General features: G+C 40.4%; 1 protein-coding gene across 2 annotated transcripts in view; it reads right to left on the minus strand.

Annotated features, from left to right (window-relative positions):
* Positions 1-1,185: 1,185 nt before the first annotated feature.
* Positions 1,186-27,232, minus strand: part of igdcc3 (immunoglobulin superfamily, DCC subclass, member 3) — a 137,847-nt gene continuing 111,800 nt past the window's right edge. Inside the window, exons 8-14 of one of the 2 annotated variants that reach the window (XM_069911963.1) lie at positions 21,732-21,979; positions 20,273-20,437; positions 16,921-17,109; positions 13,072-13,176; positions 11,119-11,257; positions 9,035-9,233; positions 1,186-1,268 (exon numbers count right to left, since the gene is read on the minus strand). In XM_069911963.1, coding sequence (XP_069768064.1) covers positions 1,200-1,268; positions 9,035-9,233; positions 11,119-11,257; positions 13,072-13,176; positions 16,921-17,109; positions 20,273-20,437; positions 21,732-21,979 — 1,114 coding nt within the window. In that variant the 3' untranslated portion in view covers positions 1,186-1,199. Of the gene's footprint in view, positions 1,269-7,266; positions 7,714-9,034; positions 9,234-11,118; positions 11,258-13,071; positions 13,177-16,920; positions 17,110-20,272; positions 20,438-21,731; positions 21,980-27,232 lie in introns of those variants that run through there. The other variant, XM_069911962.1, reaches the window with a different exon arrangement.

Genomic DNA, 27,232 nt, shown 5'->3' on the forward strand with positions numbered 1-27,232 from the left:
TTAGATGTTTATCTCACAACTATTGTCATTACATTCAGTGATATATGGGAATTACGATTTACAAGTAACATGAGTACAAAAAAAATTACTAAGGATTCTGTCTGGTCGGGTACAGGAGGAGATCCATGGGTGGGGAGGTGAGAGTGGGTGGCACCATGAGTTACTGCACAGGGTGACTGTCCACCTTGTCTCCCTTTCCTGAAGACCAAGATAAATTCCTTGGCCTTGCTGGCATTGAGAGCAAAATTGTTGTTTTAACACCCCACAACATGAGGATATGTGCCAAGAGAAAGGTTCAGCACACAAGAGGAACCAAGAACACCAGCAGAGAATCCTGTGGAGAGGTGATAACAGTTATCTCAATCCTCCAGAATTGAGAATCCTCACACATTGAACCAATGCTGAAAGAAATTACATGATCTCATAAGACCTCACAGGGTGATCACTCATTACACCTGCGGAGTGAAGATCTCGCAGAAGATGCATTTTATGTAAAACTGCAAGCGCTTTAAGTTCATCACGAAGAAGTGTTTCAGCAAGACACTGAAGCAAAAGTTAATTCATTCATATAGATCTTAAGTCAGTACTGGCAGCTTCACGTGAAAGGGAGTGAGGGGACCTTGTGCACAAGCTCCACTGAGCTCTCCTGGATGTGTTTACCTTAAGATTTAGAGTGTGGAGAGGATAACCTGGCTGGCATTGGAGGCTGTGTTTTTGCAGGCTCCTCATAAAAATTGTCAATTACAGATACTCTGATACTTTGCCTGTCATCAAGATTCAGGTAGGTGATGGAGCTGTGGATGCATGTTTCAAGGGATATGGGCCAAATGCAGGTGGGTGGGACATTTTGGTCAGTACGGGCAAATTGGGCTGAAGGGCCTGTTTCCAGGCTCTATGCAATTAGGGCTAATCTTTTACCTCAGCAACATTTTTCTGTAATAACATAATTGTTTTTCACATGGTTTCTATAATATCCAAAATCTATTGTTCTCTGCCTTAGATATACAGTACAGTAAAACCCCTAGTATCCAGCACCAATGGGGATTGGTGGATACCAGATAAATGTATTTTCTGGTTGCTTGAAACTAGCTCTTACATTAAAAATAAACAGTTTAAAAGACAAAAATTCTAGACTGTACTTACACTGAAGAAACTTCACTTGCATGAATATATGAACCTGAAAGCATTTTACTTTATTTTCAGTCACATTCTTTGAAAACATTGAACCTCCGCTGTATCTGCAGGTTCCTCCCCCTCCACGGAGCTGCCTGAAAGATGAACAATAACATTATAGATAATTAACCTCCCCCTCCCCAAATTTACAGATAAAACTCTGACTGGGGCGACTTACGAAGCAGGGATAAGGAGACACTTTAAGAGAGTCACCCCAATGGCGAGCGGCATCAACCAGCTCTTCATCCTGGGCGACATCATTGCTATTTCACACAATTTTATTCAAACAGCTGCTACGAGCAAAACACAGCCAAGGCCCCCCCTCCGCTGGCTGAATATTTGCTCCCATCTTCACTGAAGGTTTATGTGTTATTTTAGAGAACATTTTTTTTTACCTATTGTTTCATTCTTTTTTAATTTATTTTACTCAATTTTTTTTTGCCAGTTGCTTGAATTCCAGATACCAGGGCTTTTACTGTATTCCACAACCAAATTATCACAGGCAAAAAGTCACAAACACCAATTGAGAATTCATTGACTAACACTATTTTATTTTATCTTAATTATAGTTTCACACACTAAACAATTTGAACTACAAAAACAGGATCTGCTATTGTACAAAGAAAACAATCATATGAACATTCACACAAGGAACAATGTTGATATGAGAGGAAAGTGCTTTGAACTTGGGTGGTGAAAGACCTCGAGATTTTGGTCCAACACCTTCATGTTGTGAACATAATGCAGCTGAAATCTCATGTTCACAAAGCCCATGGATGAGATTTTGACAGCAGGAGACATTTTATTTAAAAGCTACCTCAGCCTTTTTATGGATAACTGTTTACAATCCGGTGCCATAAGTCAGCAGGCCTAGCTCCTTACAATGGTTACAAAATGTTCTCTTTGTTTCTCTGATAGATTTAAATATATAAAATGAATGGAGCATTACACCAACATCATTTTTGTGGGTCATTTTTACCTACTCACATCTCCGGAAAGTTCTGTTGAGACCTTGAGCAAAGTGAGATACCGTGGTCATTAAAAACTTGGTTAATGACATAGTAGCCCTCCCTTTAATGAATTAACATTAGCACAACTTGAGTTTTTTCCTCTACCACCCAACTCCCTTCCTAACAGTTCAACTGTAACACCCACTCTCCAGTGAATTCACAGTAGGACATCTGGAAATAAATCAAATGCTGGTGACACTGGAAGTTGATTAAAGGTTGATCCTGCATGACAGCACTTAGGCCTATGATCCTCTCAGGAAAGGGTCCCATTAATTGACAGCGAGCAATTATTATACATTTCATTATTAATTTTTGCCCTGTGTAGCATTTCCCCTAATAAGGTAGTTGCTACATAGCTTTGAACAACTGAAAAACTTTTAAAAATGCAGATGCTGGAAATCTGAAATAAAGACAAAAAACACTCCACAGGCCCAGGTAACATCTTTGGAGAGAGAAACAGAATTTTCATTTCGGTCAATAACTTTGCATCAGAAGATCATCAACCAGAAGCAGTTAGGGGCAGCATGGTTTGCAGAGTGCTGTTAAAACTTATCCAATTGAGTGCAATTGGGTGGCACAGGCTTGTGGCCCAGAAGGGCCTGCTACAGTGCTGGATGTCGAAATTTAAAATAGAAACATTAACGGTTTCACATATAGGTGTTCACCTATCTGCTGAGTGTATCCAGTTTTTATTTGGGAATTGAGTCTTCAATTTCAACAAGCATTTCCACTTTGCCCCCAAAAATAGAAGATTGGAGGCAATTTTAACCAAACCAGATGGCATGGATGAAGTTCCCATTCTCTTTCCTGCCATTTTTTCCCCCTACAATCCCAATCCTTCCTCATTCCTTCTAAGTGGTGTGGGTTCAAGTTCCCCCAACTGTATTCTCCTATTTGGTTTCTGCATACATTAGACAGCATCCAAGTAAAATAATCAAACTCCAGGGGCTAATTGGATATTTCAGTTTGTGGTCTTCATGACAAGAATCATCGAAATGTCTGTCACAAAAGGCCATTCATCACAATGTGTCCACACTGGAACATGAAAAGCAAAGAACCAACAAATTGACTCGGGGAGGGAATAAGCCCCAATGTTTCTCTGGAAAATGCAATTGTGTTGTGTGGATCTGCATGATACCAATAAAGACCCGTTTTACTATTATTTTTGGAACAGTATTATCCACATGTTGATCTTAAATATATATCAGACCCTAATAAAATGTAGACATTCGTGTTTTAAAAATTATAATATATTAACTAATAAATCTAACTCTAAATATGCTCAAAAATCCCAGCAAATGTAATCATAATACTGAAAATTAAAGACAAAAACTGCATTTCTCAAAAAACAAAATCTTCAAAAAATTTCATTCACCAAAACAAGCACAAAACCTTAACTGTGGCTATAACAGACAGTGACCAATGTAAAAAAAACCTCACTTTTTCCCTTTCTAATGAATCAGCGCCAACACTGTGATTTGATGGGAATCCAATTTTCTGCCTGCTCTGTAAACCTAAAAGTGGTAGCATCGGACACTCAGTGGATTTTGCACCACGGCTGAATTAGCAATTCCAGTTGGTCTTTCCAAATATGGAAGCAGTCATAGCTAGGTGATCTGCTCTGGTGCAATTTAACAGACATCCAATCTCTAGCTTTAAAAAGGAAGTAAAATATATTGAGAACATTTTGAACAAAAAAGTTTTGCTCCAAAACATACCATTCGCCTTCCATTCTTCAAAATTAACTTTGTTAATTCTACTGCATCCATTCAGCTGAACAAAGCTTTCTTAAATACACAATATTCTTGTAAAATAGTTACATTTCCAGTCCCTTAAACATCCTGGAGTGTGCCAGTCGAGAGTGGAAGCCCACGACCAAACAGAAATAGCTTGCTCAGTATTTCTCCATCATCAAGACAGCAAAATAGAGCCTTACAAATAAATACTTTCAGACTAACCGTACCAAAATACCCTGTCAACTTTGTACTGAACAACAGAAGCAATCGATGATGCATCCCTGAGATAGCCATAACCCCCGGTGTATTGTCAGGTCATGGGACTAAAGTAGACAGAGCTCCATACCAGAGCTTGTCACATAGAGTCTGATAATTACAGCGATGGAACACAGTGTATATAACAGTGTAAGGACAAAACCAACAATGCGCCAACTCCTTCCCCCAACGTGTCACACCTGCGACTGCCTTTGATTTGTTCTCTTTATTTTGACCTTGAATTTGTGACAATTTCAGAGTTGCATTTGTGGCAATAATAAGTACTTTCCAATTTACTCATAGCATGGTCCTCCTATTTCATATGGCACGGTCCTCCGATCTCACAGTTAATCTGTAGGGGTGATTTCTCACAACATGCATTTAAGCAATAGCCCAGGAGCCCAAGAATCGAGTGAATGGCTCCTTCTACCCTCTCATTTTCCGTGCCTTGATCTCTAGTTTCTGTCAATTAAAAGTTTGGGCAGGTGACATTGGTGGAATATTTCTCAGGATTCACCATGGGGAAACATCAGGGAACACTTCCTCACAATTTTGTAACAGTGAGCGTGAATCTTTCAGAGCACGAGAACCTCAATAAAATATTTAATGCAGCACTCAAAGAGCCAGCCTTAAAAATATGGATGAACATGAGTATTGGACAATTCTTTCTGGTTACACTGTAACATAGGAATTGTAGCTGAGAAATTGGACTAATTAGACTGTGCCAGCGCTAATTTCAAGGGGCAGTCATACCATTTGGGAAATTGACCCCAGTACTTCCATACGTGATCCATCTTACAGTGAATAGTACTCATCAGGAATCAAATGATGACATCACCTGTTGCACAGTCCACACTAACACTACTTTTGAGGTAGACTGGAATTTTTGGATGGAAACCTAAAATGTTGATTGTTCACTCAGAGACAGATCATGCAAGAAATAGCAATGAAAAGGTCTGAACTATGACACCCATACACACTGGTGGACAGTATCTGCTGTGTTAGCTGTGGACATTATGATAATCGTTTTGTGGAGCTACCTTCACTGACAGCAAGTTCTTTGTTCAAAACAACTTTGGTCATTTGGCACCTCAGAGCATCAATGCCAACTATGGTATGGGATCTGATTAGGTCAAATGATCATGGGGTGGATACATGGGGAGAACTGCGTGCCCACCTTCCCATCCATCCCATATTTGTCTTCACCTCCAGGACAATGTCTACTGATGCCACATTGCAGATGCCATGTTATGGGTTATTCAAGGTCCAACTCACTTCTCAACATTCAACACAGTGATGGTATCTTTTATTTACTACATCTGGGAGCAAGAGGCCTAAATTATGCTTTTAACAGATTTTTTTTTTACCAATATCACAAATCTTTTCAAAAAAACTTAGTGGACATTAATGCTGAACACCAAAGGAAGATCAAATCCAATTTCTCAGCACGTCTCCTTCACATTAACTGGCTCATAATAATTTTACAAACATAAAAATGGTAGCAATTGAAGTCTGAAGATGAAAATTAAAATCTGAAATTGATTTGTGTTAGTGAATTGCAAGAACGTAAAGTACAAGATACCAGGAGGATCTGGCTAATAATACTGAGGTAGATAAATGACTGAATGCCATCTAATAAAACTGCAAGTATAAGGCTTCAAAGAAACAAATAATTTTCATTTAACATTTGCAAAAATATAACTGCACACAAATTGTGTCATCACAGCGACTTAGACCTTACCCACTCAGACCTCAGTTACCTTAAAGAGCATAGATACACAGGCATCAACTCTGAGGAACAATAAAACTGCAAATATACCAATAAGAAAGTTCTGATTTAAAGTACTGCTGTTTTTCAGGCATGTCATCACAGAGGTCAATAAGCCTAAGGCCCAGCTCCTTCTCGTAACACTTGACTTCACATCTGTGATTTATACGGTTCTTTTCCTCCGAAGCAACTCTGCTGATCCTATTCCTCCGGCTGAGACATCCCTGTGTGATGTTCTGATTCAATTGACACGGTGCAGAGACATTCTGCTTTTCACCCCACACCAAACCTGGCTGGTTGATATCAATGACTCCCCTCGTCGAGCAGAGGTCGAGCAGAGGCTGAATGAAAATGCGTTAAGTCAGCAGGCCAACCTTCTTTTCCAAGGCTTGCTGATTCTTTTGAATGTGAGTGGGAGGTCTGGCAGGAGTCAGGGCTGGGAATGTTGGGCTCAACACTGGCTACATTGTCCTTCTGTTTAGAATGTGCTCTGATCTAACAGAGGCAGATGAGCACGATGACTGGCTCTGCACAGCAGTGTGTGAGCTGCTGTGAAACGAAAGCCAGAAACTTGTTGGTTTCTCTTCCAAAGCTTGTCTTTGGTGAAGTTCTTGAGCAAAGAACGATGAACAGAACAATTCTTCAATGACCATTACAATCAACAAGAATAAACACCTTTGTTATGTGAAAAATTATGCAAACACATAAGACATGGCTATATACAGTGTAACATACAAAATAAAAATGCCTTGTCCTGAGAAGGCCGGACATTTGGTTAAATCATCACATACAACATTGAAGGGGAAACACTCCCACAACACAGAACGGAGTTCTATAAAATTTGAGGTAGAATGTTTCTCTTTATATTTGGAAGTGCTTTTTGTTTCTCTTTCAGGGCATATGGCAGATGAGTGAGGCCTTGAGGTAGCACTGCATCTGTACTGATCAAGTGCTATTCTACTTGTTGAAAGGAAGATACCAATTGGACAGCTTCCTTAGAAGACATTCAATACGGTTGAGGTAGTTTATATGCAACAAACTTTTCTTTGAGTTGTTTCTCCAAGTCTTATAGGCAGCCTACACGTAGGCCTCACCAGTCATTTTGTTTGTTCAGAATCCATTGCTGAATCTAATGAACTTGAGGCTAAGATTGACTGCACTGAGAAAAATCCATTGAATCCCTGTGTGGAGACCTGCTGTGTCCTTGCTTTCCTGAAGGTGGTGGTTATTTCTTTTCAAAGCAACAATTACACTGCAAAACTAAGGACCAGCAGGCCAACAAATCAGCAAATGTTTGTACTTGGTGAAAATCTGGTGTGTGGAGGTCTTGGGATGTATCTACTGAGGGTTAGAAAAAAACTGCACCCATGTACCTTCATTTCAACATGCCTGAGTTTTTAAGGATACAAACAGACCTGATTTTCACCAAATTTTCACCAGGAGACAACCTGAGATAGATAGCCCTGGAATAGATGCCATCAGATAGAATAATGATAAATATTACCATGTCAGTTTCAGCAATAAGCCTACAGGTAGGCAAGGAGACTTGGACTCTCTCAAAGTTTCACTCGGTAGTTACTGAACTATTGTCTTTTGTTACTGAAAAACTGAGCTGTTTTGTGTTTAATTCAGAGCAGTCAAGAGAGCACTGCACAACAGTGTCAAAGGTAGCGTCCTGTTCCTGAATCACAACAAACTCGTCCAGTGGAAATCCAGAATTCTGGCAGATCAGGCTGGGTTGTTCTTCTGAGATGGGTGAGATGTTATTTGACTGTTGTACACAGAAATACAAAACAAAAATGGAGAGATAATAAATGTTAAAAAAAGTTATTACCTCAAAACAAAACAAAATCTCCTACGTCTTCTCTTATACCACTGTCATCTATTCATTAAATGAGCTGGTATAGACTCAATGGGCAGAGGTAATGTCATGAGGTAATGCAAGAATGATGCTATAATTTAATGCATACTGGGAGTAAAATTGCAGAGAATAACAACACATTAGCATTTCAACAATTTGCAAAAATAATTTCCCAGCAAATCTAACAAATTTTCCATAGTAACAAGAACAGTTAGAAGGTCTATCTGCTACCTTTCATTCAATACTGACCTATACCTCATAGCTTTATACAGTGTAAGGGCTACCCTATGAAATAAACTGGTAGAAATTGGCCCGTGATTGTGTGTGATAAACTGCATTTACAGGATTAGCTGTTCATTGTAATTAGCAGCTGAGATTTTAGAAGGTGAACAGAGTGCAGAATGTTTAGCATGTTTGACTGAGGATGAATCTCCATCTCCAGTGTTGGATCTCAATCTTCTTTCACTCCCCAATAAAGCAACACCAGGTGTTGTAGTGGAAAGAATATCACTGGACAATGAGGATTTTTCTTCCTGAAAACCTTTGGGTGTATTTTATGGGTTTTTAGCTGCTGATCACAAAAAAATCATCTTATGGTTTTCCTATCACACACTTTTTTTTAGATATAACCTATTTTTGTGATTTCATATTTTGCCGCATTTTAAGTCTACTTCAAGCATGCAAAATCATGAAATGTAATGTCATTGAAGTTCATTTTCTGTTTTCACACTTGGACTTCTTCCCCGGCTGATCTTGGTGCAGTCAGTGACGAACATGGTGAAAGGTTTCACCAGGACATTGTGACCATGCAAAAGTGGTATCAGGGCAACTGGAATCCATCAATGCTGGCCGACTATTGTTCAATACTGGCACAAGAGGCATCAGATGCCGAGTACAAACAAAACTCAGCGGCAAAACATTTTTAGGTCAGTTGAACTAATGCTATGAGTCAGCATCATTATATGATTAAACAGGATAAATTCAACACAAGTTAATTAAATGTTTCTCCAACTTCCTACGTGATTCAGCAAACCTGAAATTATCTTTGTGTTCAGTTTGAAGTTTCCCATCATAATCCCCAATTTTTTTCAGGAAGCAAATCTTTGGAAAAAAAATTGTTGTCCAGTGTATTCAGTGTCTCATTACTGTAGACTTTAAATTGCTTAATTTTGTTATGGACATGCCACACAGATTTATTACATTTCAGTTGATTCTCACAAGCAGATCTTACCATAATTCCTTTGTGCTGGTGTTCATTCGGAAACAATCTTTCCAGCTCATTTATATCAGCCATTTTCCTGTTGGCTGTGAACTCTTCCCTGCCTCTCCCAGTTCCTCCATTCAGGACAATTCCTTGTGAGTTTCTCTGGGCCCTAGATGGACCCTGAGCAGATGCCAGACCATCATCAACATTTTTACACATGAGCAACCTACAAGCACAAGCCCAAAAGGATAGACAGTTCATAATTCATGAAAATATCATTTATTTTATCTGGTGAAGACATTCTTTATATTTCTTCTATATATTCAGTCTATTTACAGGTGTGATAATATTTGTATATCAATTGGTAAAATTAGAGTAGGTTACATACATACATACGCTTTAAAACAGATCTTATTTGAAATACTGAAGAATTCATATTCAGTGAATTTACAGAAACTATGGAGAATGCTATGCACATTTCATAAGTAGGTGCTAATTGAAATGATGTCATGTGGAGAAATTCGTTCTATTCAAGATTCTTTTATTGTAATGAAACAGAAAATAGAGAAATTTGGGAATTTATTGACAGTTCGCATTGTAACCATCTGTGAAAATGTTGCACTTTGTTGCATGTGCTTCCAGTGTTTCAGCCGCCAAAACAACTTTGCCTAGTTTGCAAATTATCAAATATTATCGGGGAGAGAAAAAAAGTAAGTGCAAAGGTTGGTAAGCGGGGAGCCTTCTGAGATGAAATTTTGTGACTACAGAGTTCGTATGTTCCTGTCAGAATTACAGGTAAGATGTAGGGAAGGTGTTTGGAACCTTGGTTTTCAAGAGATATTGAGACCCTGGTTAAGAAGAAGAAGAACGGGACCATTGCCTAAAGGGGGCGCACAAAATCAGTGAACTGGTGCAGACTCGAAAGGCCAACATGGCCTGTTTCTGCTCCGTAAATGATTATATGGTTATATGAAATGAGTGGACTGGAGACACTCTGGCTGTTGAAAGTTCTTTGAAAGGGTTTTGACAGAGTGCACAGAAAGGTCACTTCTGGGTTCTCGTTTACCTAAAAACAACAGATGGGAGCAGAAGACTAACTCCTATTATTTGCTGGAAAAGGAGGGGGGTTTTGTAAATGAGAGAGAGAGAAAAGGACATGTGGATGGCAGTTTGAAATCTCAGATGGACAGAGAAAGTCACAGCTGAAACAAACAGGAGAAGCTGGTTGCAACTGAAACAAAAACTCCAGAGTGGCGGATGGCTGGAAGTGCTATCTGTCTGATGTTTCTCTTGGAATAAGTGGAACAGAAAGGAACTCTCTGGTATCCTGAAAGAAAGAGGTTATCATCTGGAGAACCCTGATGGGGCAAGTTTCATCAGCAAGACATTGAGATGACGAATGGAGGTACCTCAGTTGTGGAAATCCTGGAACAACAAATCTCTCTCTGCAAACCTATAAAGCACTAAGCATTTACCTTTCGAACACCAAAGCCTGGTGAACTTTATACATGTTAAATTCTATGTACAGTATAGAATTGCCTGCAACCAGTGAATTTGGAAGAATGAGAAGTGAGATTGAACTGTGAACCAAATAACTTTTCTTAAATTTATACACACATTACATACATGTGCACTTAGAATTAGAAGGGGGGGGGTTAAGTTGGGCTAGTTAAGTTAATACAGATAAGTTAAATTTTGATTCTGTTTTCATTTTTAAAGATAATTAAAAACAACTTCTGTTTAAGTAACTACTTGCCTTGATGAATGTCTATTGCTGCTGGGCTTTGGGGTCCTTTGGGCTCGTAACACAGTAAAATAGAACAGGAAAGAGTAACATATATGGGCATACAAGTGAGAATAATATGAATGTTACAACATGTCCTGCCATGTTTAAATCCTTGTATGTTCCAAGCTGCACCCTGATCCTTTCAGAATTCAATACAGATTCCAGGTGTACAATTTATCATGGTCCAAGTCATGTACATGGACATATGCATGTACACGTGTACACCCAACTACACACACAATATCCCCCATGCAATACAAATATGCTACTGGATGGTGTTGTGAGGAAGCAATGCTCTCAGCATGCTTTGGTATTCTTTATATACCTTCCACGGTATCCAAACACAAGGAATAGAACACAGAAGATGATACATGTGACACCAATGTGGGTTCCAATGACAATGCCAGTAGTGGATGTTTTGCTGTTGCTTTCATCTTTCAGGCAGTCACACGGAGTGTTCAGAACTATAAAACAAAATGTGTCTTATTAGTGTACTCCTGTTTTGTGTTAAGTTATTCACCCTGCTTCTTCATCTGGTAGGATACAAGAAGATTCTACTACCTGTTAAATCAATTTTCTCTCTTTTGTAGTCTCTAATCCCTCTCTTTATTGCATTATTTATCTCTATTTCATATATGTCATCATGGATTTTACTCTTCTGAACATCATTCTTTTGTCACTCCTAAATTCCAAGTGTAACATGCCACAATCTCTTCCCTCTCCCTGCATGGTAACTCTGTAAACATGAGGATTCAGCTTGAGTAATTTTGGAATCTTTCAATTTTTTCTAAATGTTGTTCAAGCTCTAAATCACCAACGTTGGGAGTTGTTATCCTCAATTCAAATGGGCAATTAGCATTTAATGTGTGTAAAAACGCAGCTCAATCAGTTGTCATAAAATTATCACATAATATTTAATCCATTTTTATGTAATAATGCTTTTAAACTTCGTTCACAGTGAGGAAGATGCTGGCACATAATTAATCATTTCTAATTTGGAAGATGCAATTGATTAATTTGGTTAAAGATATTTTATTTACCTGAACACAATGAACCATTTTTTTTAAATAAAATGACCACTGCCGAAAAAATACTATTCCAGCAGTGTTCCCTGAACAACAATAAGATAAATGAACAATTCATTTTGTTGCTGGCAGAAGCATGAGAGAGCAATGTTGGTTCAGAAACCAGGAAGATTCCCTGTTCCCAGTCATACAACAGAAGCAGGCCTTTGATGCACTGAGTCTACACTTATCATTTCGTATTCATTATCAACAATCCCCCACTCATCCCATTGTATTCCACCCACATTTCCCAACTCTCACACCAACCCCTTCCCCCACAACGAGCTACCATTCACCTAACACGAGAGATCATTTTACTTTAGCCAACTGACCTATCAACCTGCATGTCTATGGAATGTCAGGGAAAACCAGAGAACCCAGAGAAATCCAGACAATTTGCAAACCCCACATAGCCGAGGACCAGCTGTAACACAATGGCACCTCTTCCAAACATGGCTCTGGACCGCCACTAGTAACTGCAATCACAAGTTTGGTTTACTGGCCACCATCATGTCAACCTTCTACAGAAGCTCTATCGAGAGCATCCGGGCTGGCTGCAGAGAAATGGATTGGAGGTCAATCCATCAGATGGTAAGAGTGGCAGAAGGGATCACTGGAGTCTCCGTACCCCTACACCCCCTTCCCCCATCAACATGATCTACCAAGATCATTGTCTAAAGTCATCATTGTCCAAATCACTGAGGACCCTTTTACAACCCCCCACCCCCCCCCCCACACACACACAAAGGATCTTCTATGTACTCTCATACTCCTGTATCTCTTTCCCAATGAGAGTATGAGAGCCAGCACCACCAGGCTGAGGAACAGCTTCTTCCCATGCTGAACGACCAAAGAAACTGCTCACACTATCCACCTGAGACTCTCACATTCATGAAACAATATTTATTTATATATTAGAATACTTGCCTGGCATATGTATTGTCTGTCTGTAAGGGTAGTTATGTCTATTTTGCACCGAGGACTGGCGAACACTGTTTTGTCAGGTTGTACTTGTGCAATCAGATGACAATAAACTTGACTTCAGCTGTAGAAACTACTGGATATTACAAAGAGTGCTAGCATTGACTCCTGATGTGGATCATCGCACTAGCACATTCAACACAGGCTAATCAGGTGCTACAGTCAACATAAGGGCAAACCTTATGTTTCATTTGCAAGTTCCTACCATGCTTGTCATTGCTCCTTTTACTCACCAGATCCTTCAGAGGCATCTCGCAAGGCCACAAAGCGCACGGTGGAATTTCCGTCTCCATGGCGGTTGAAAGCTAGAAGCTTCACCTCATAGGCAATCATTGGATCTGGTGAAAAAAAAAACATATCAGTGATAGAGGGTCGCTGCAATTCCCAGCCATGGGGCTTAGCTCACATCCCATCGTTAGACATTGTACATGAAAATGTTTGATTGTGATGCTTGTGGCATTTAATGAAGTTTTGTTCACATACTCGGCAAAAATCACTATTTAGCTAAATCAAGTAAATTCAGGCATTTAAAAATAAACCAACTTTCCATGTTTTTAACAATTACACTGGATAACGAAGATTTTGCTTCCTGAACACTTTTGGGTGTATTTTATGGATTTTGAGCTGCTGATCACAAAAATCATCTTAAAATTTTCCTATCACATACCTTTTTTTAAATATGTATAAGCAATTTTTGTGATTTCCTAACATATTTTATCTACTAGTATATTTCCCACAAAGCAAGCTGTTTTTGTCGGCGCAAGTGTGCTTGGGCATGCACTTAGTGAAGATGCTAAGGAAATGTTGTCTAAGGCCTAGGAATGCTGAGTCATGATAGCAGCTCACATATATAGATGCTGTGCATGACATTAATATAGATCGAATACATGTTGATTCACATGTTCTTCAGGCAATAGCATCATGAGTGGACTTGATAATCTCATTTATAGTCTTCAGGAAGATTCAATGCAGCAGAACTGTCTTGTCAATGTCACAGCAGCTGTGATACATTCTATTACATTTGTGGCAAGTATACACTTAAGCCTTAAAGATGCAGCATGTCTGCTGTCATGACTATCTTCCTTTATAGACATTAGAATGTTGTTGTTTATGACTCATTCAAACAAATCCATACTCAAGTTGAGTTGAGTTTCCATGGTTTATTAAACCTTATATCAGTTACTACATTATTACAAGCTGTTTAAAAAAAATTTTGTTCTACAGTACTAAAACAATGATAAATAATGCTTAAAATGGTCAATTAAAGTTTTCGGACCATTCCAAGTCCCTCCATCTTTGCAGAACAAAAGAAATAAAAATTGATCATTTATCTTAAACATACAGAGAGAGGGGCCTTGGTAAGAAGATATTTCTATGGAGACACTCAAAGAAAAGAAACAACATCTACACAGATCTGCTTACAACTTGCATTTTAACCCTTACAATTGCACTTAAGAAAGCCTATGAGCTCTACTTCAGTTGTAAATTGCTGACCAAGACAAACCCTGGGCTCCTCACATTTGTTGTGCAATATGTGTAGTCAACCTGAGAGCTTGGTGTCAGCATCATTATGCAATTAAATATGCTAAATTCAACAAAAGTTAATTTAATGTTTCACCAACTTCCTACGTGATTCAACAAATCTGAAATTATCTTTGTGTCCAGTTTTTAAGCTCGCTATCGTAATCTCCATTTTTTTTTCAGGAAGCACACCTTTTGAAAAAAATGTGTTGTCCAGTGTAATGAATAATACATTCACATTCAAAGTTATCTCTCTTCTCCCCTCCCCCCTTCATCCAAGTTTATACTTTTCTACGTTTCTTTTTGAAGTTACACATTTTACTGGCTATTACATGTTCATGAACAAATGCAAGCTATTATCCATGATGCACAATATCCGCATTTTAAAATTTGGATTCTTAAAGTAAAGTGCAAAGTCGATATTCTAAAACAGCCACTCTCAATGGGGTCCCCAGGGCCACTGCACATTTAAGTAAAAGCCTAGTTTTCATCTCCTGTAACATAAAAAAAATTATTTTGAGGTAGGAGAGAAGCACAAAAGAAACCAAAACGTGACTGCTTCACAGGAAAGGGGGGCCCATAAATTTTGAGCAGAGTCCTCCTGAGGGGGCCATAGCCAAATAAAAGGTTGAGAATGGCTGCTCTAAAATATATTGATGATAGAGTTTTATCATTGTGAAACAAAATTCATGAAGTTTATAGAAGTGTTTTTTTTTTGGTCAAGAATGGCTAAACCCTTGTGTGTAACTAGGGTAGCGGTTATCTACAGTCAACTTGCTGGGTTTGTAGATCCATTATCATAGGCATCTAAGACCAATTCTGGCTCTTGGGTAAATTATATTCTTGGAAAAAGGAGACCAAGATCAAAAGAAAGAATGGATTGGGCTATGTTCTGGCTTCCTATAAGGGTTACAGAACTGAAAACTCTTATTTTTATTTGAAACACAAAAGCTGCAGATGCTGGAATCGGGAGCAGACAAAGAGTTGCTGGAGGAACAGACAGACAGCATCCATAAGAGTCACTCAACTTTTTGGGTTGCGACCCCTTATCAAGACTAAGATTTTAAATGCGGTATTGCGAACCGCCACCGTCAATTCACAGACTGACCTGACACATCGCGGGTGAGCAGTGCTGGGCGCCAAAGTACAGCGAGTGGATCAGATGAAGCCCCTGCCTAAAGGTGCGGGGCGCTAATGGCTCATAGCTTTAACCTGCTGGTCCTGTGGATCAGCAGCTGTTCACTAACGAGCTCATTAACAGACAGCGAATAAAAGGTCTACAATAAACCAGTCTTGAGTTGACTACCTTTGTGTGTGTTTGCCTTTATTTAGTAGCATCTACCGTAGTAGCCGCTACATGTACATATATAAAGGGGGAAAGAAGTTGGGGGAGGGGTCCAGAAGTGATAGAATATAGGATAGAAGGTGTGAGAGAGAGTTGAAGGAGTCAGGCTGTGGCCAAATGTAAACTTGAGGAACAAGTGTTACAGCGCCAGTGATTAGGACCAGGGTTCATATCCCACACTGTTCTCCCTGTGTCAGTGTGGTTTCCTCCAGATGATCCGGTTTCTTCCCACCATTCGAACGTAACGGGGGTGTACGTTAATTGGGCAATTCTTGCTCATGGGCCGGAAGGGCCTCTTCCTGTCCTCTATGTCTAATTTAATTTTAAAAATTAAGAAGAGCCATCCTATTCAAAAGAAAAGACTCTAAACCTCCAACAATATTTCAATGGTTCTCTTATATTATGTCCTGTTTAAGTTTAGAAAAAATCAGATTTCATGTATTTGATTTGTCGGTGAAATTTGAAGATACATGGCGAACTTTTATGTCTTATTTTCATTTGATGTAAATGTTGTTAATGTGATTGGATGTACTCACTCTTCCAGATGAGATTATAGTCTTACCTTGTTATAGTTTTATCTTTGTTTTTGATCTATGGTAGGAACCAAAACCTACAAAATGTATGTTACCCCCAGGATAAGCTGTTCAGCTGTTTTTTTGTTAGTTTTTTTTAATGTGAGTAGGTTAGATGGTTTTTTTACACATGTGATTTTTTTTTTCATTTTCACCCATTGCAGTGGAGGGGGGAATCGAGTTTATACTGTTTGAAGTTCTATATTACTTTTATACTATGTGATAGTGTGTCTTCAGTTTCAGTCCCTTTTCTTCATTGAATTATATTTGCTATAAAAACCAATAAAAAAGATTGAAAAAGAAAAGAAAAAAATTAAACAAATCATATTAATTTCATATTAATTCCTGGACAGCCTTAAACCTAATGCATAAACATTAATTTTCTAATTTGAGGTGGACATTTCTACCCATGGGCGCTGTCTGACCTGCTGAGTTTCTCCAGCATTTATTTATCTGCACAATTTATTTGTTTGGCCAGGAGCATTCCCAGGGCTTTCACCCTGCTCCTCAATATACAGAGTTAAATAAATCCTCAGGGCTACTTGATCTTCCACAAAACTGATGAAATATTGGGAGAAAATCCATCACCCTGATGCCAAAGGTGCAGGTTTTAACCCCAGAAATTTCATAAGTGGATTTCTTACCCAGCTGCGTGATATTATACGACGTCACGTTGTGGGGGAGGAGGACTGGACCGGTGAAATGCGCTCCATGAATCCGACGATAATACAGCTTGAATCCTTCATGCTGACCTGGTTTAATACTGGATTCCCACGCTGCTTGGATAGCTGTACTGTTCAGAACCTTGATAAAAAGAGCTGGCACAGCTGGCACTGAAACATAAGACAGGACTTGAGGGCATGAGTACTAGATAAATAGGAAAAATGCATTCAGCCTTGGCAGGCAGATCTGAGCTTTCACTGTCTACTGGAAACCAATCACTGATGCACCCATGAATATCAGAGTCAAAGCACAGCTTTACATTGCACTGGGATAACTGTTGATAACATCTACTGAATCCGGTACTCCCGCTGTGGTCTCCTCTGCATCAGAGTCTGGGCACAGACTGAGAGATCACTTCACTGAGCATCTTGGGTCTGCTGCTGCAATAGCATGGATATCCCACAAATTGGAGGAACAACACCTCATCCTCCATCTGGGCACCCTCCAACTGGATGGTTTTAACAATGATTTCTCCAGTTTCCATTAGAATCACCCTATCTTTGTCCCCTGTCTCCTTTCCTCTCCTTCTGACTCCTCTCTCTTCCCTTTTTCCCTCTATTTCCTTTCCATATAACCATATAACCACTTACAGCACAGAACAGGCCAGTTCGGCCCTACTAGTCCATGCCGTAACAAATCCCCACCCTCCTAGTCCCACTGACCAGCACCTGGTCCATACCCCTCCAGTCCTCTCCTCTCCATGTAACGATCCAGTCTTTCCTTAAATGTAACCAATGATCCCGCCTCGACCACGACTGCTGGAAGCTCATTCCACATCCCTACCACCCCTTGTGTAAAGAAATTTCCCCTCATGTTCCCATTATAATTTTTCCCCCTTCAATCTTAAACCATGCCCTCTAGTTTGAATCTCCTCCACTCTTAATTGAAAAAGCCTATCCACATTTACTCTTGTCTGTCCCTTTTAAAATCTTAAACACCTCTATCAAGTCCCCCCTCAATCTTCTACGATCCGGAGAAAAAAGACCTTGTCTGCACAACCTTTCCCTGGAACTCAAACATTGAAATCCTGTCAACATTCTCGTGAACCTTCTCTGCACTCTCTCTATTTTGTTTATATCTTTCCTATAATTTGGTGACCAAAACTGTACACAGTACTCCAAATTTGGCCTCACCAATGCCTTGTACAATTTCATCATAACCTCCCTACTCTTGAATTCAATACTCCGATTGATGAAGGCCAACATTCCAAATGCCTTCTTCACCACACCATCTACCTGAGTATCAGCCTTGAGGGAACTATTTACCACAACTCCTAAATCCCTGTGTTGCTCTGCACATCTCAATAGCCTACCGTTTAATGCATATGACCTATTTAGAGCCAAAATCAATTCTCACCTTTCCTCTTATCGTATCCATTTAACACCTTTTGTTTAATGGTCTGGACTCCTCCCCCCCACCCCCATTCTTCCACCCGTCTCTCTGTTTTTATTGAGACGCTGGCCTGCTTTTCGCAAAGTCTTCTAGCGCAATTTACCAAAGGAACAGGATTCGATTCTTACCATGGCCAATCCTATCCCTAATGTCTAATCCCCAGGTGACCATTCATTGCCTCAATTAGCAGAAATAATCATCAAAAAGCTGAAGATTTTTCACTCAGGTTGCCTCTTGAACATGTATTATAACTCCAGTTGTGAATAACTCCAAGCTGTTACACACTGCATAATTTCAGAGCAGTACTATGAACCAAAGCATCCTCGACAGCACCTCACATGATCATAGCCATTAGCACACAGCATGGCAGCGGGGTTGGGAGGGGCAACATCTCCAGATCCCTCTCCTAGACACAGACAATGCAGACTCAAAAATGGAACTACTCACCATACTGCATGATGGGGATAGTTTCACTGCACAAGGACTGTAGTCGACAAGAAAGTAACTCACTAGCACCATCTCAGGGATAGCACAGTTTAAATTTAGACATACTGCAGGGTAACAGGCCATTTCAGCCTACAAGCCCGTGCCACCCAATGTCCACAGAATTAATCTACAACCTTTGGTATGTTTCAAATGGTGGGAGAAAAGAAAAGCGGAGTCCCCAAGGAAAACCCACAGAGACACAGGAAGAATGTACCAATTCCTGACATATAGCGTGGGATTCAAACCCCACTCCTGATCGCTGACGCTGTAACAGGATTGTGCTAACTGCTACATCAATCGTGCCACCCACTTATGAGCACTTAGACAGAAAATTAGGTGTTGTTTCTGACTACTGCAAAACCACATCTTATTTTCTGTCTGGGCACTCTCCAGCCGGATGGCATTAACAGTGACTTTTCTGGTTTTTGCTAGTCTGCTCTCCTTTACCCTTTCCTTCTCCATATTAACTCTCCATCTCCTCTTCTCTCTTAATTCACTCAGCCATGCCTCCTCACCTGATTCACTGCTGTCCCCTCCCTCCCCTTCCCACCTATCACCTTGTCTTTGCAACCACACTTCCCCCCTCACCCTTTTACTTTGATGCCTGCCGACATTTTCCCAAACCTTGACGCAGGGCTCTAGCCCGAAACATTGGTTCCGTATCTTTATCTTTGCTATATAAAGTACATTGTTTGACCTGCTGAGTTTCTCCACCTTTGCATTTTTCCTTCAACCACAGGGTCTGTAGATTTTCACGTTTTACTTTTAATTGGGTGGAATAGGTTCGTGGGCTGAATGGCCTGTTACCTGGTGCATGTCTAAATTTAAAATTTATCTCAAAGGCAATATAGGGTTACAATAAATGCTGGGCATGCCAAAGATGGTGCCAAACAATCAATACATTTTAAAATTATCCTTGTATTCACAGTAGCAAACAATAAAATCTTTCTACATTAATATGTCTGTACACTGTCAAGGCAATCACAACCAATACATCTTAACATAGAACTAGAACATAGAACATTACAATGCAGTACAGGCCTTTCGGCCCTTAATGTTGTGCAGACCTCTATATTCCTATTTAAAAAAACCTAAGCCCTTCCTACTCCGTAACGCTCTATTTTTCTTTCATCCATGAGCCTGTCTAATAGTCTCTTAAATGCCCCTAATGTTAATGTCTCCACCATCACCCCCGGCAAGGGATTCCAGGCATCCGTAGCTCTCTGTGCAAAAGGTTTAACCCTGATGTCTCCCCTAAACTGTCCTCCCTTCAGTTCGTACAGATGTCCTCTGGCCTTTGCTATTCCTGCCCAGGGAAAAATGTGCTGGCTGTCCACCTGATATAGCGAAGGATTCTTTTTGCTCCTGACTTTGCATGGAATCCATGGAGCTTACCTTCCCCCAGTGTGGTCCTGACAGCTGGCTCAGAGGGCTTGCTGGCTCCTCGTGAGGCATAAGCCTTTATGTAAAAAGTGTAACTGGTGGATGACTCCAGATCAGTCACTACCTGCTGTAAGGTAGTTTTGCTCACAGCCTCCTGGTACTCCATCTCCACTGGATCTGTGCAAGCAGAAAATGGATGATGCAACCTCGATCACAGTAGGAGTTAGAGATATAACCAAGTACATTGTTTTCAAATAATATGCAAGTTAAACCCAAGGTCAGCCTCGGCTGCTCACAATTAATTGCTCTTGCAAAGACGGGGAGCTTCCTTCTTCAATTTCAAAGCACTTTGTTACAGATAGGTTAGCTGGGCCAATTTAGAGAACTGTGTGTTGGGTCTGGTGTGACACAGGTCAGACCAAGAGGTGATGGGGGTGAGGGAAGTAGGTAGGCGGATGGCAGCAAAGTAAGTCAAAGCTGGCAGTGGCGGAAGGTATGAGACCCATTAGTAAAACAAATCCATTTGGATTAAATTCAGTTGTTAACTGTGGAACATGAGAAGAAATGATACGCAACATGTTACATGAAAGAATTTACAATAATTACAATAACTGGTGGCACAAGAAAACATAGAATATTTGCTGTGAAAAATACCCCCGAGGCAGGCTGTGTTTTGTGGTCTTATGACTACTGACTATAATTTTCCATTGAGACTGACTGCTCTAGAATGAGAGCGGCACATGAACATGCTAGTAGCAGGACCCACTGGACACCTAGTCCTTATCAGCAAAAGTTGATCATGGGTTAAAAAAGAAAAGATTTAGAAGAGGACACCTCCTCTCTGATAACAAATGGCTTCAAATTTACCCTGGGATAGTGCATTCTAACTAAAATCAATATTTGATCCAAGTGTTTACCTCTCTCTCAAGATTAATGAGTGCTTTTGGAACAATCACTGAAGCATAACCCTCCGACCCCACAACTATTACAGGCTAATAGTTGTCTAATATTATATTTATACAGTAAAACCCCTGGGATCTGGCACCTATGGGGTTGGTAGATGCCAGTCACTTGAGACTGCATGTTGCATGATCTGTAATCTATTAGCAAGGCACACCAATTTTAAACTTATGTATTTTTTATCTATTTATTTTCTGTGGTGAGATGTAATTCCACCACTAGGCCACCAGGGGTCATCCCGATGACCTTGTCTATAAAGCAGTCCAGAGCTACAGTCTAGCCTTCCAGGTTCATCTTGCTGAGAGACAAGACCTCTTAGTGTCCATACTAGTTTATTAAAGCTGTCTTATACTCGCACTGATGGTGTGATTATTGTCAGTACATTTTCCACGACTTTTTTTGCTGCTTGCTTAAAGCTGCTGGTTGTTTGAATTCCAGATAACAAGGGCTTTACTGTACAAGAACAGTGATCTGAATACATGGTAATGTGAAATAAAAGTTATTTCCCTACCAGCCGTCTTCCTGATGTGTAGAACATAGCCAATAATGTCTCTCCTGTTCTCTAAGGGTTCTCTCCAGGACACTTGAATGGCTGTAGCTGAAAGAGCAGTAGTTTTCACATCCTGAGGGGGTCCAGGAAGCCCCTCTGCCCAAAGGACTGTTAACCGTGCGCTTGCCTGTGTCGAACCAGCATCATTTTCAGCGATACACTGGTAGATTGCTTCATCCTCTGGAGAGATTCCATTTATTGTCAATGTGCTGGGAAAAGTGAGAAAAGAAATAAAATGTAAAAGATACAGAAATAACATCCATTCCCTTCCCAATTTTCTCATCTGCTCTTGATGTACCAAGCTCTTACCCAAGTGAGCATTTCTCAAGGTTGAGCTTCTGGCCTGCCTGGATGTAACTTATTCAACAATGGGAGGGGGTAACTTGCACTCACCCATACAATCGCTAGTTACAAACCTTCTAACACATATACAAATACTTGATGAGTCTTAATAAACAGTCCTGACTGGAAAAATTGACTGAACATTTCCACCCATGAATGCTGCCTGAACCAATGAGTGTCTCAGTAATTCATTGTTTGAGTACAGTTTACAGTTGCCGATACTTAGAAATTCTGCCTGGCCCACTGGAGAAAGAATCTCAGGGTTGTATGTGATGTTACTTATGTATTCGACGATAAATCTGAACTGTGTCAGAAATACAAAGTGAAAGACGAAAGTCTTCAGACGCTGTGTTTGTAGAAAAAACACACAGCAAATGCTGGAGGAACTCAGCCGGTCTCACACCATCTACAGGAAGTAAAGATATATGAGGGGAAATTTCTTTACACAAAGGGTGGTAGGGATGTGGAATGAGCTTCCGACAGACGTGGTCGAGGCAGGATCATTGGTTACATTTAAGGAAAGACTGGATAGTTACATGGATCGGAAAGGACTGGAGGGGTCTGGACCGGGTGCTGGTCAGAGGGACTAGGAGGGGTGGGGATTTGTTACGGCATGGACTAGTAGGGCCGAACTGGCCTGTTCTGTGCTGTAAATAGTTATATGGTTATTACTGACATTTCAGACCTGTGCCCTTCTTCAAGGTATAAGCAAAAAAAAACAGGAAGGCATCAGAATGAACCTGTGTTGGGAATTGCAAAATGTTACTGGGATTCCCATGTCACATTGCAATGCTTAGACCTTGCAACACAAGTATAAGTGTTTTGACTACTTGCTATGCTTGTCTCTCAGGTTCTGCTCATTTTCTCCTGCAATTTAAGAATCCGGCTTCACATTATCACAAAAATCGCAAGTAGGCCACTTAGCCCATCGAGCGTACTCTGCCATTCCATTCATAAGCTGATCCATCCTCTCACTCAGCCCCACTCCCTGGAACCCTTGATGCTCTGACTAATTAAATACCTGTCAATCTCTGTCTTAAATACACCCAACAATCTCACTTCCACAGCCACCTGTGTCTGAGAACAAGTTCCACAGACTCACGACCCTCTGGCTAACCTAATTTTTCCACATCTCTGTTTTAAATTGACACCCTTTTATCCTGAAGTCATTCCCTCTTGTCTGAGAATCCCTTATGATGGGAAACATCCTTGCCACATCTACTCTGTCCAGGCCTTTCAGCATTTAAAATGTCTTTATGAGGTCACCTCTCATCCTTCTGTATTCCAATGAGTACAGTCCTTGGAACAAATGTCATATGGTAACCCTTTCATTCTTGGTATCATTCTAGTAAATCTTCTCTGAATCTTCTCCAATGTCAGCACATCCTTTCTCCAATAAGATGCCCAAAATTGTGCATAGTTCTCCAAGTGAGGTCTCACCAGTGCCCTTTTCAGTCTCAACATTAAATCTTAAATCTCTACTCTTATATTCTATCACTGTACAAATGAATGCCAACGTTGCATTTGCTTTCTTCACCACCAACTCAACTTGGAGGTTAACCTTTAAGGTACCCTACACGAGGACTCCCAAGTCCCTTTGTACCTTGGAATTTTGAATTTTCCCCCCATCTAAATAACAATCTGTCCATCTATTTTTTCTGCCCAAGGGCATGACGTTAACTTTCTAACATTGGATTTCATCTGCCACCTCCTTGCCCCGTTCTCATCTATCCAGGTCTCTCTATAGCCTTTCAGTATCCTCACCCAAACCACCTATTTTGCTATCATCTGCAAATTTAACCACAAAGCCACCTATTCCATTATCCAATTCATTAATATAGAATGTAAAAAGTGGCCCCAACACCGACTCCTGTGGAACACCACTAGTAACGGAGCCAAACCAAATAGGAACCCTTTATTCCCACTCTCTATTTCCTGATGACCTGGCAATGCTCTACCAATGAGAGTATCCTTCCTGTAATTCCATGGGCTCTCATCTTATTAAGCAGCTCTTAGAACGTCCAAATACACAACATCCACTGAATCTCCCCTGTCTGTCCTCCTTCTGATCTCCAAAACACTGCAGTAGGTTTGTCAGGCATAATTTTCCTTCAAGGAAACCATGCTGACTTGGTCCTATGTTTTCATATGCCTTCTGGTACTCCATAACCTCATCCTTGACAATCAACTCCCAACAGCTTCCCAATGTCACAGGCTAACAGGTCTATAGTTTCTTTTCTGCTGCCTCCCACTCTTCTTATACAGCAGAGAGACATTCGTGATCCTCCAGTCCACTGGCACCATGCCAGAATTCATTGATTCCTAGATCATTACCAATGCCGCCACAATCTTTACAGCTACCTCCATCCAGTCCGGGAGAATTATCTACCCTTAGATCATTTAGCTTACCAAGTACCTTCTCTCTCGTGATCTTGACTGCACTCACTTCTCTTCCCAGAGACCCCTGAGAGTCTAGTATGCTACTAATGTGTTCCACAGTGAAGACGGATCGAAAATATTCAATGTCAATTTCAATGTCCATGTGCAGGAGACCCCAAAAGCAGTCAATTGAAAGCAGAAATCTGTGTTGGAATCTGCAAAACTTTATTGGGATTCCCATGCCACATTGTAATAGTAAGATCTGCAAAACAAGGACAAGGGCCATGAGTGACTGCTATGCTTCTCTCTCAGTTTCTGCTTATTTCTGCAATTTAAGTCTGCGGCTTAGGAAGATTCTTGTAGTAATCTCTGATTCAGATGTCCTTCGAGAGTGTTAAACCTCTTCTATTTGACAAGAACTCAACATAAATTGGAAGAAAAGAGTAAAACAAGAAGGTTATTTGGATTTTCTAAATAATTTGGAAGATTTTCTTTTGGTAGAGATCAAGAAATTTTAAAAATTGTTTGGATTTCTAGCTTAACTAATAAATGAAAATTAAATCTCATAAAGGGTGACATGGTTAGCTTAGTGGTTAGCACAACAGTATTACAGTACCAGTGATTGGTACCTGGATTCGAATGTTGTGCTGTCTGTAAGGAGTTTGTACGTTCTTCCTGTGTCTGCATGGGGTTTCTACGGGAGGCTTTGGTTTTATCCCACCATTCGAAACGAACCGGTGCTGTAGGTTAATTGGGTGTAATTGGGTAGCATGGGCTTGTGGGCCGAAATGACCTGTTAAATTTTAATTTAAGAGTAATTTAAACTGTCTTTAAAATGACTGATTTTAATTTAAAAAACAAAGGCGAGGGAGAGAGAACAGAGAATGATTCTAAGAATATTGTTCAGAATTCTTGCCAGAATTCTTTAGTTCACGAATAGCCGATAACATGAAGGGGAATTTACATTCTTCCAACCTAACTTAATAGACGTGACATTTCTTTGTCAGGATAAGGGACACGTGTGCATTGCCGCACACTTCAATCACTTCATCCACATTCAAATTAAAGGCATTTCACTTTGAAATAGAAAGGTCTGCTTGTGTGCAGAGGCTTCCTGGAGCTCCTGGAGTTTCCCATTTATTGTGCTTCACCCTGATGGGATTAATAAACTCCACTGAAACAACAGATCAAAGAGAGTCCATTAATACCCAATGTCAATCTCCTCCCTCACTGGTCCTGACCTAGATATTGTATCAGTGAATAACCTCACCAGATTCCTTCTGTAGCCAAGCACTTCCTGCCTTTACAATAGTGAGATCAATAGATGGGTGAAACGTATCTCTTGAACCATCCTGTGATGTAGGTCAAAAACGTGAAAAGGATGCATTTTCTTTTTATCAGCCTTAACAAGGAGAAGTCAGGATGTAGTCTCACAGCTCATCAAAGCTCACTGAAGGATATCAAGCTGTGAGATTGGAAAGAGAGCCCCAACAAACTTTAGGCTCTGTATATGCAAATATCCCCATGCTTGCTGAAGGCTTGGGCCTTGGGATTTTTGTTTGCCTTGATAAACGTGAAACCCCTCCAAGGAATAAATAACATGCCTCACCTTTCCTCACACTTCACCACAGAACCTAACAAATTTCTAAGTGTAGTTTCCAAAAATTCAGTGCTAGCTCCTGTCACAAACCTTTGGAAGAGGTTTTTATCAGGCTTTGGAACGAGAATGGTTCCAGTTGAAAAGGCCACAGTCTTTGGCACTGGTTCCCTTTCAGCTCCATGCTATTTACATATCCTTGGGCCATTTTGCAAGGATGGAGAGAGTTCAACTGCTTCCTGCCATTTCTATCACTGGCCCGTGAAGCCCACAATGGTTCTGAGTTCTGCATTCGGCACTGACAGCTGCCAAGGAAAAGCCAGACCAGCAGTAGAGCTGGTACACATTCACACCAGAGTGTAAGAGAGAGAAAAAAAAGTCCAGTCTATTGAGAGGCGAACATTCAAAGGCTGTTGTCCTACACAGAAGCAAACAGCATGAGTGATTTTCTTAAGGTCACAGAGCCAGACCGATAACCAATTTTTCTCCACACAAAAGAGCCAAAGCAATTGTTAACCCTTCACTGCACAGGGGTTGGGGGATGGGGGTAGGGTATCCAAAACAAAGGTGCTAGAAAACTAAATTGGAAACTTTAAGGAAATTGAAACACGCTGTATGAACTTGTCGGGATATACTGCCTGATATATTCCAGGAATGTTTCTTATCAAGGACAGCAAATGGAGAGATTTTTCCTTTTTATTTTCATGGCACCAGCACTGAAATATATCAGTCATAGCCATAACTGATACCCAGGAGTTGATCTCAGTCCCCCATCCTCTACACACCTCCCCACCCCCAACCCTGCAACCACTCCACAACACCCACACCCCCACACACAACTCTCTGAAGGCTTTCATTTCTCTTCATAAGTTCTTGTCCTGGTTACTAATGGAAAATAGATTTTCCAAGTATTCACACAGGTTAATGGAGATTTAAGCGACTGTGAAGTTTTTGGAGTGAAGTAAAATGTCTCTTAACCCAAGGGACTCCTGAACCTCTTTGTCCTGTACAGCTGTTGCAAGCAGAGATTGTGAGTAAATCTACACAAATTTTTTTAAAAACTGCCAAAGTCATCTTGACTGGGAATTATCCCAATTCATCAGAACAAAGAAAGTCTCATCCCATCTCAAAACCCATTAACTCA

This window comes from Narcine bancroftii, chromosome 14 (genome assembly GCF_036971445.1).
Source record: "Narcine bancroftii isolate sNarBan1 chromosome 14, sNarBan1.hap1, whole genome shotgun sequence".
Lineage (NCBI taxonomy): Eukaryota > Metazoa > Chordata > Chondrichthyes > Torpediniformes > Narcinidae > Narcine > Narcine bancroftii.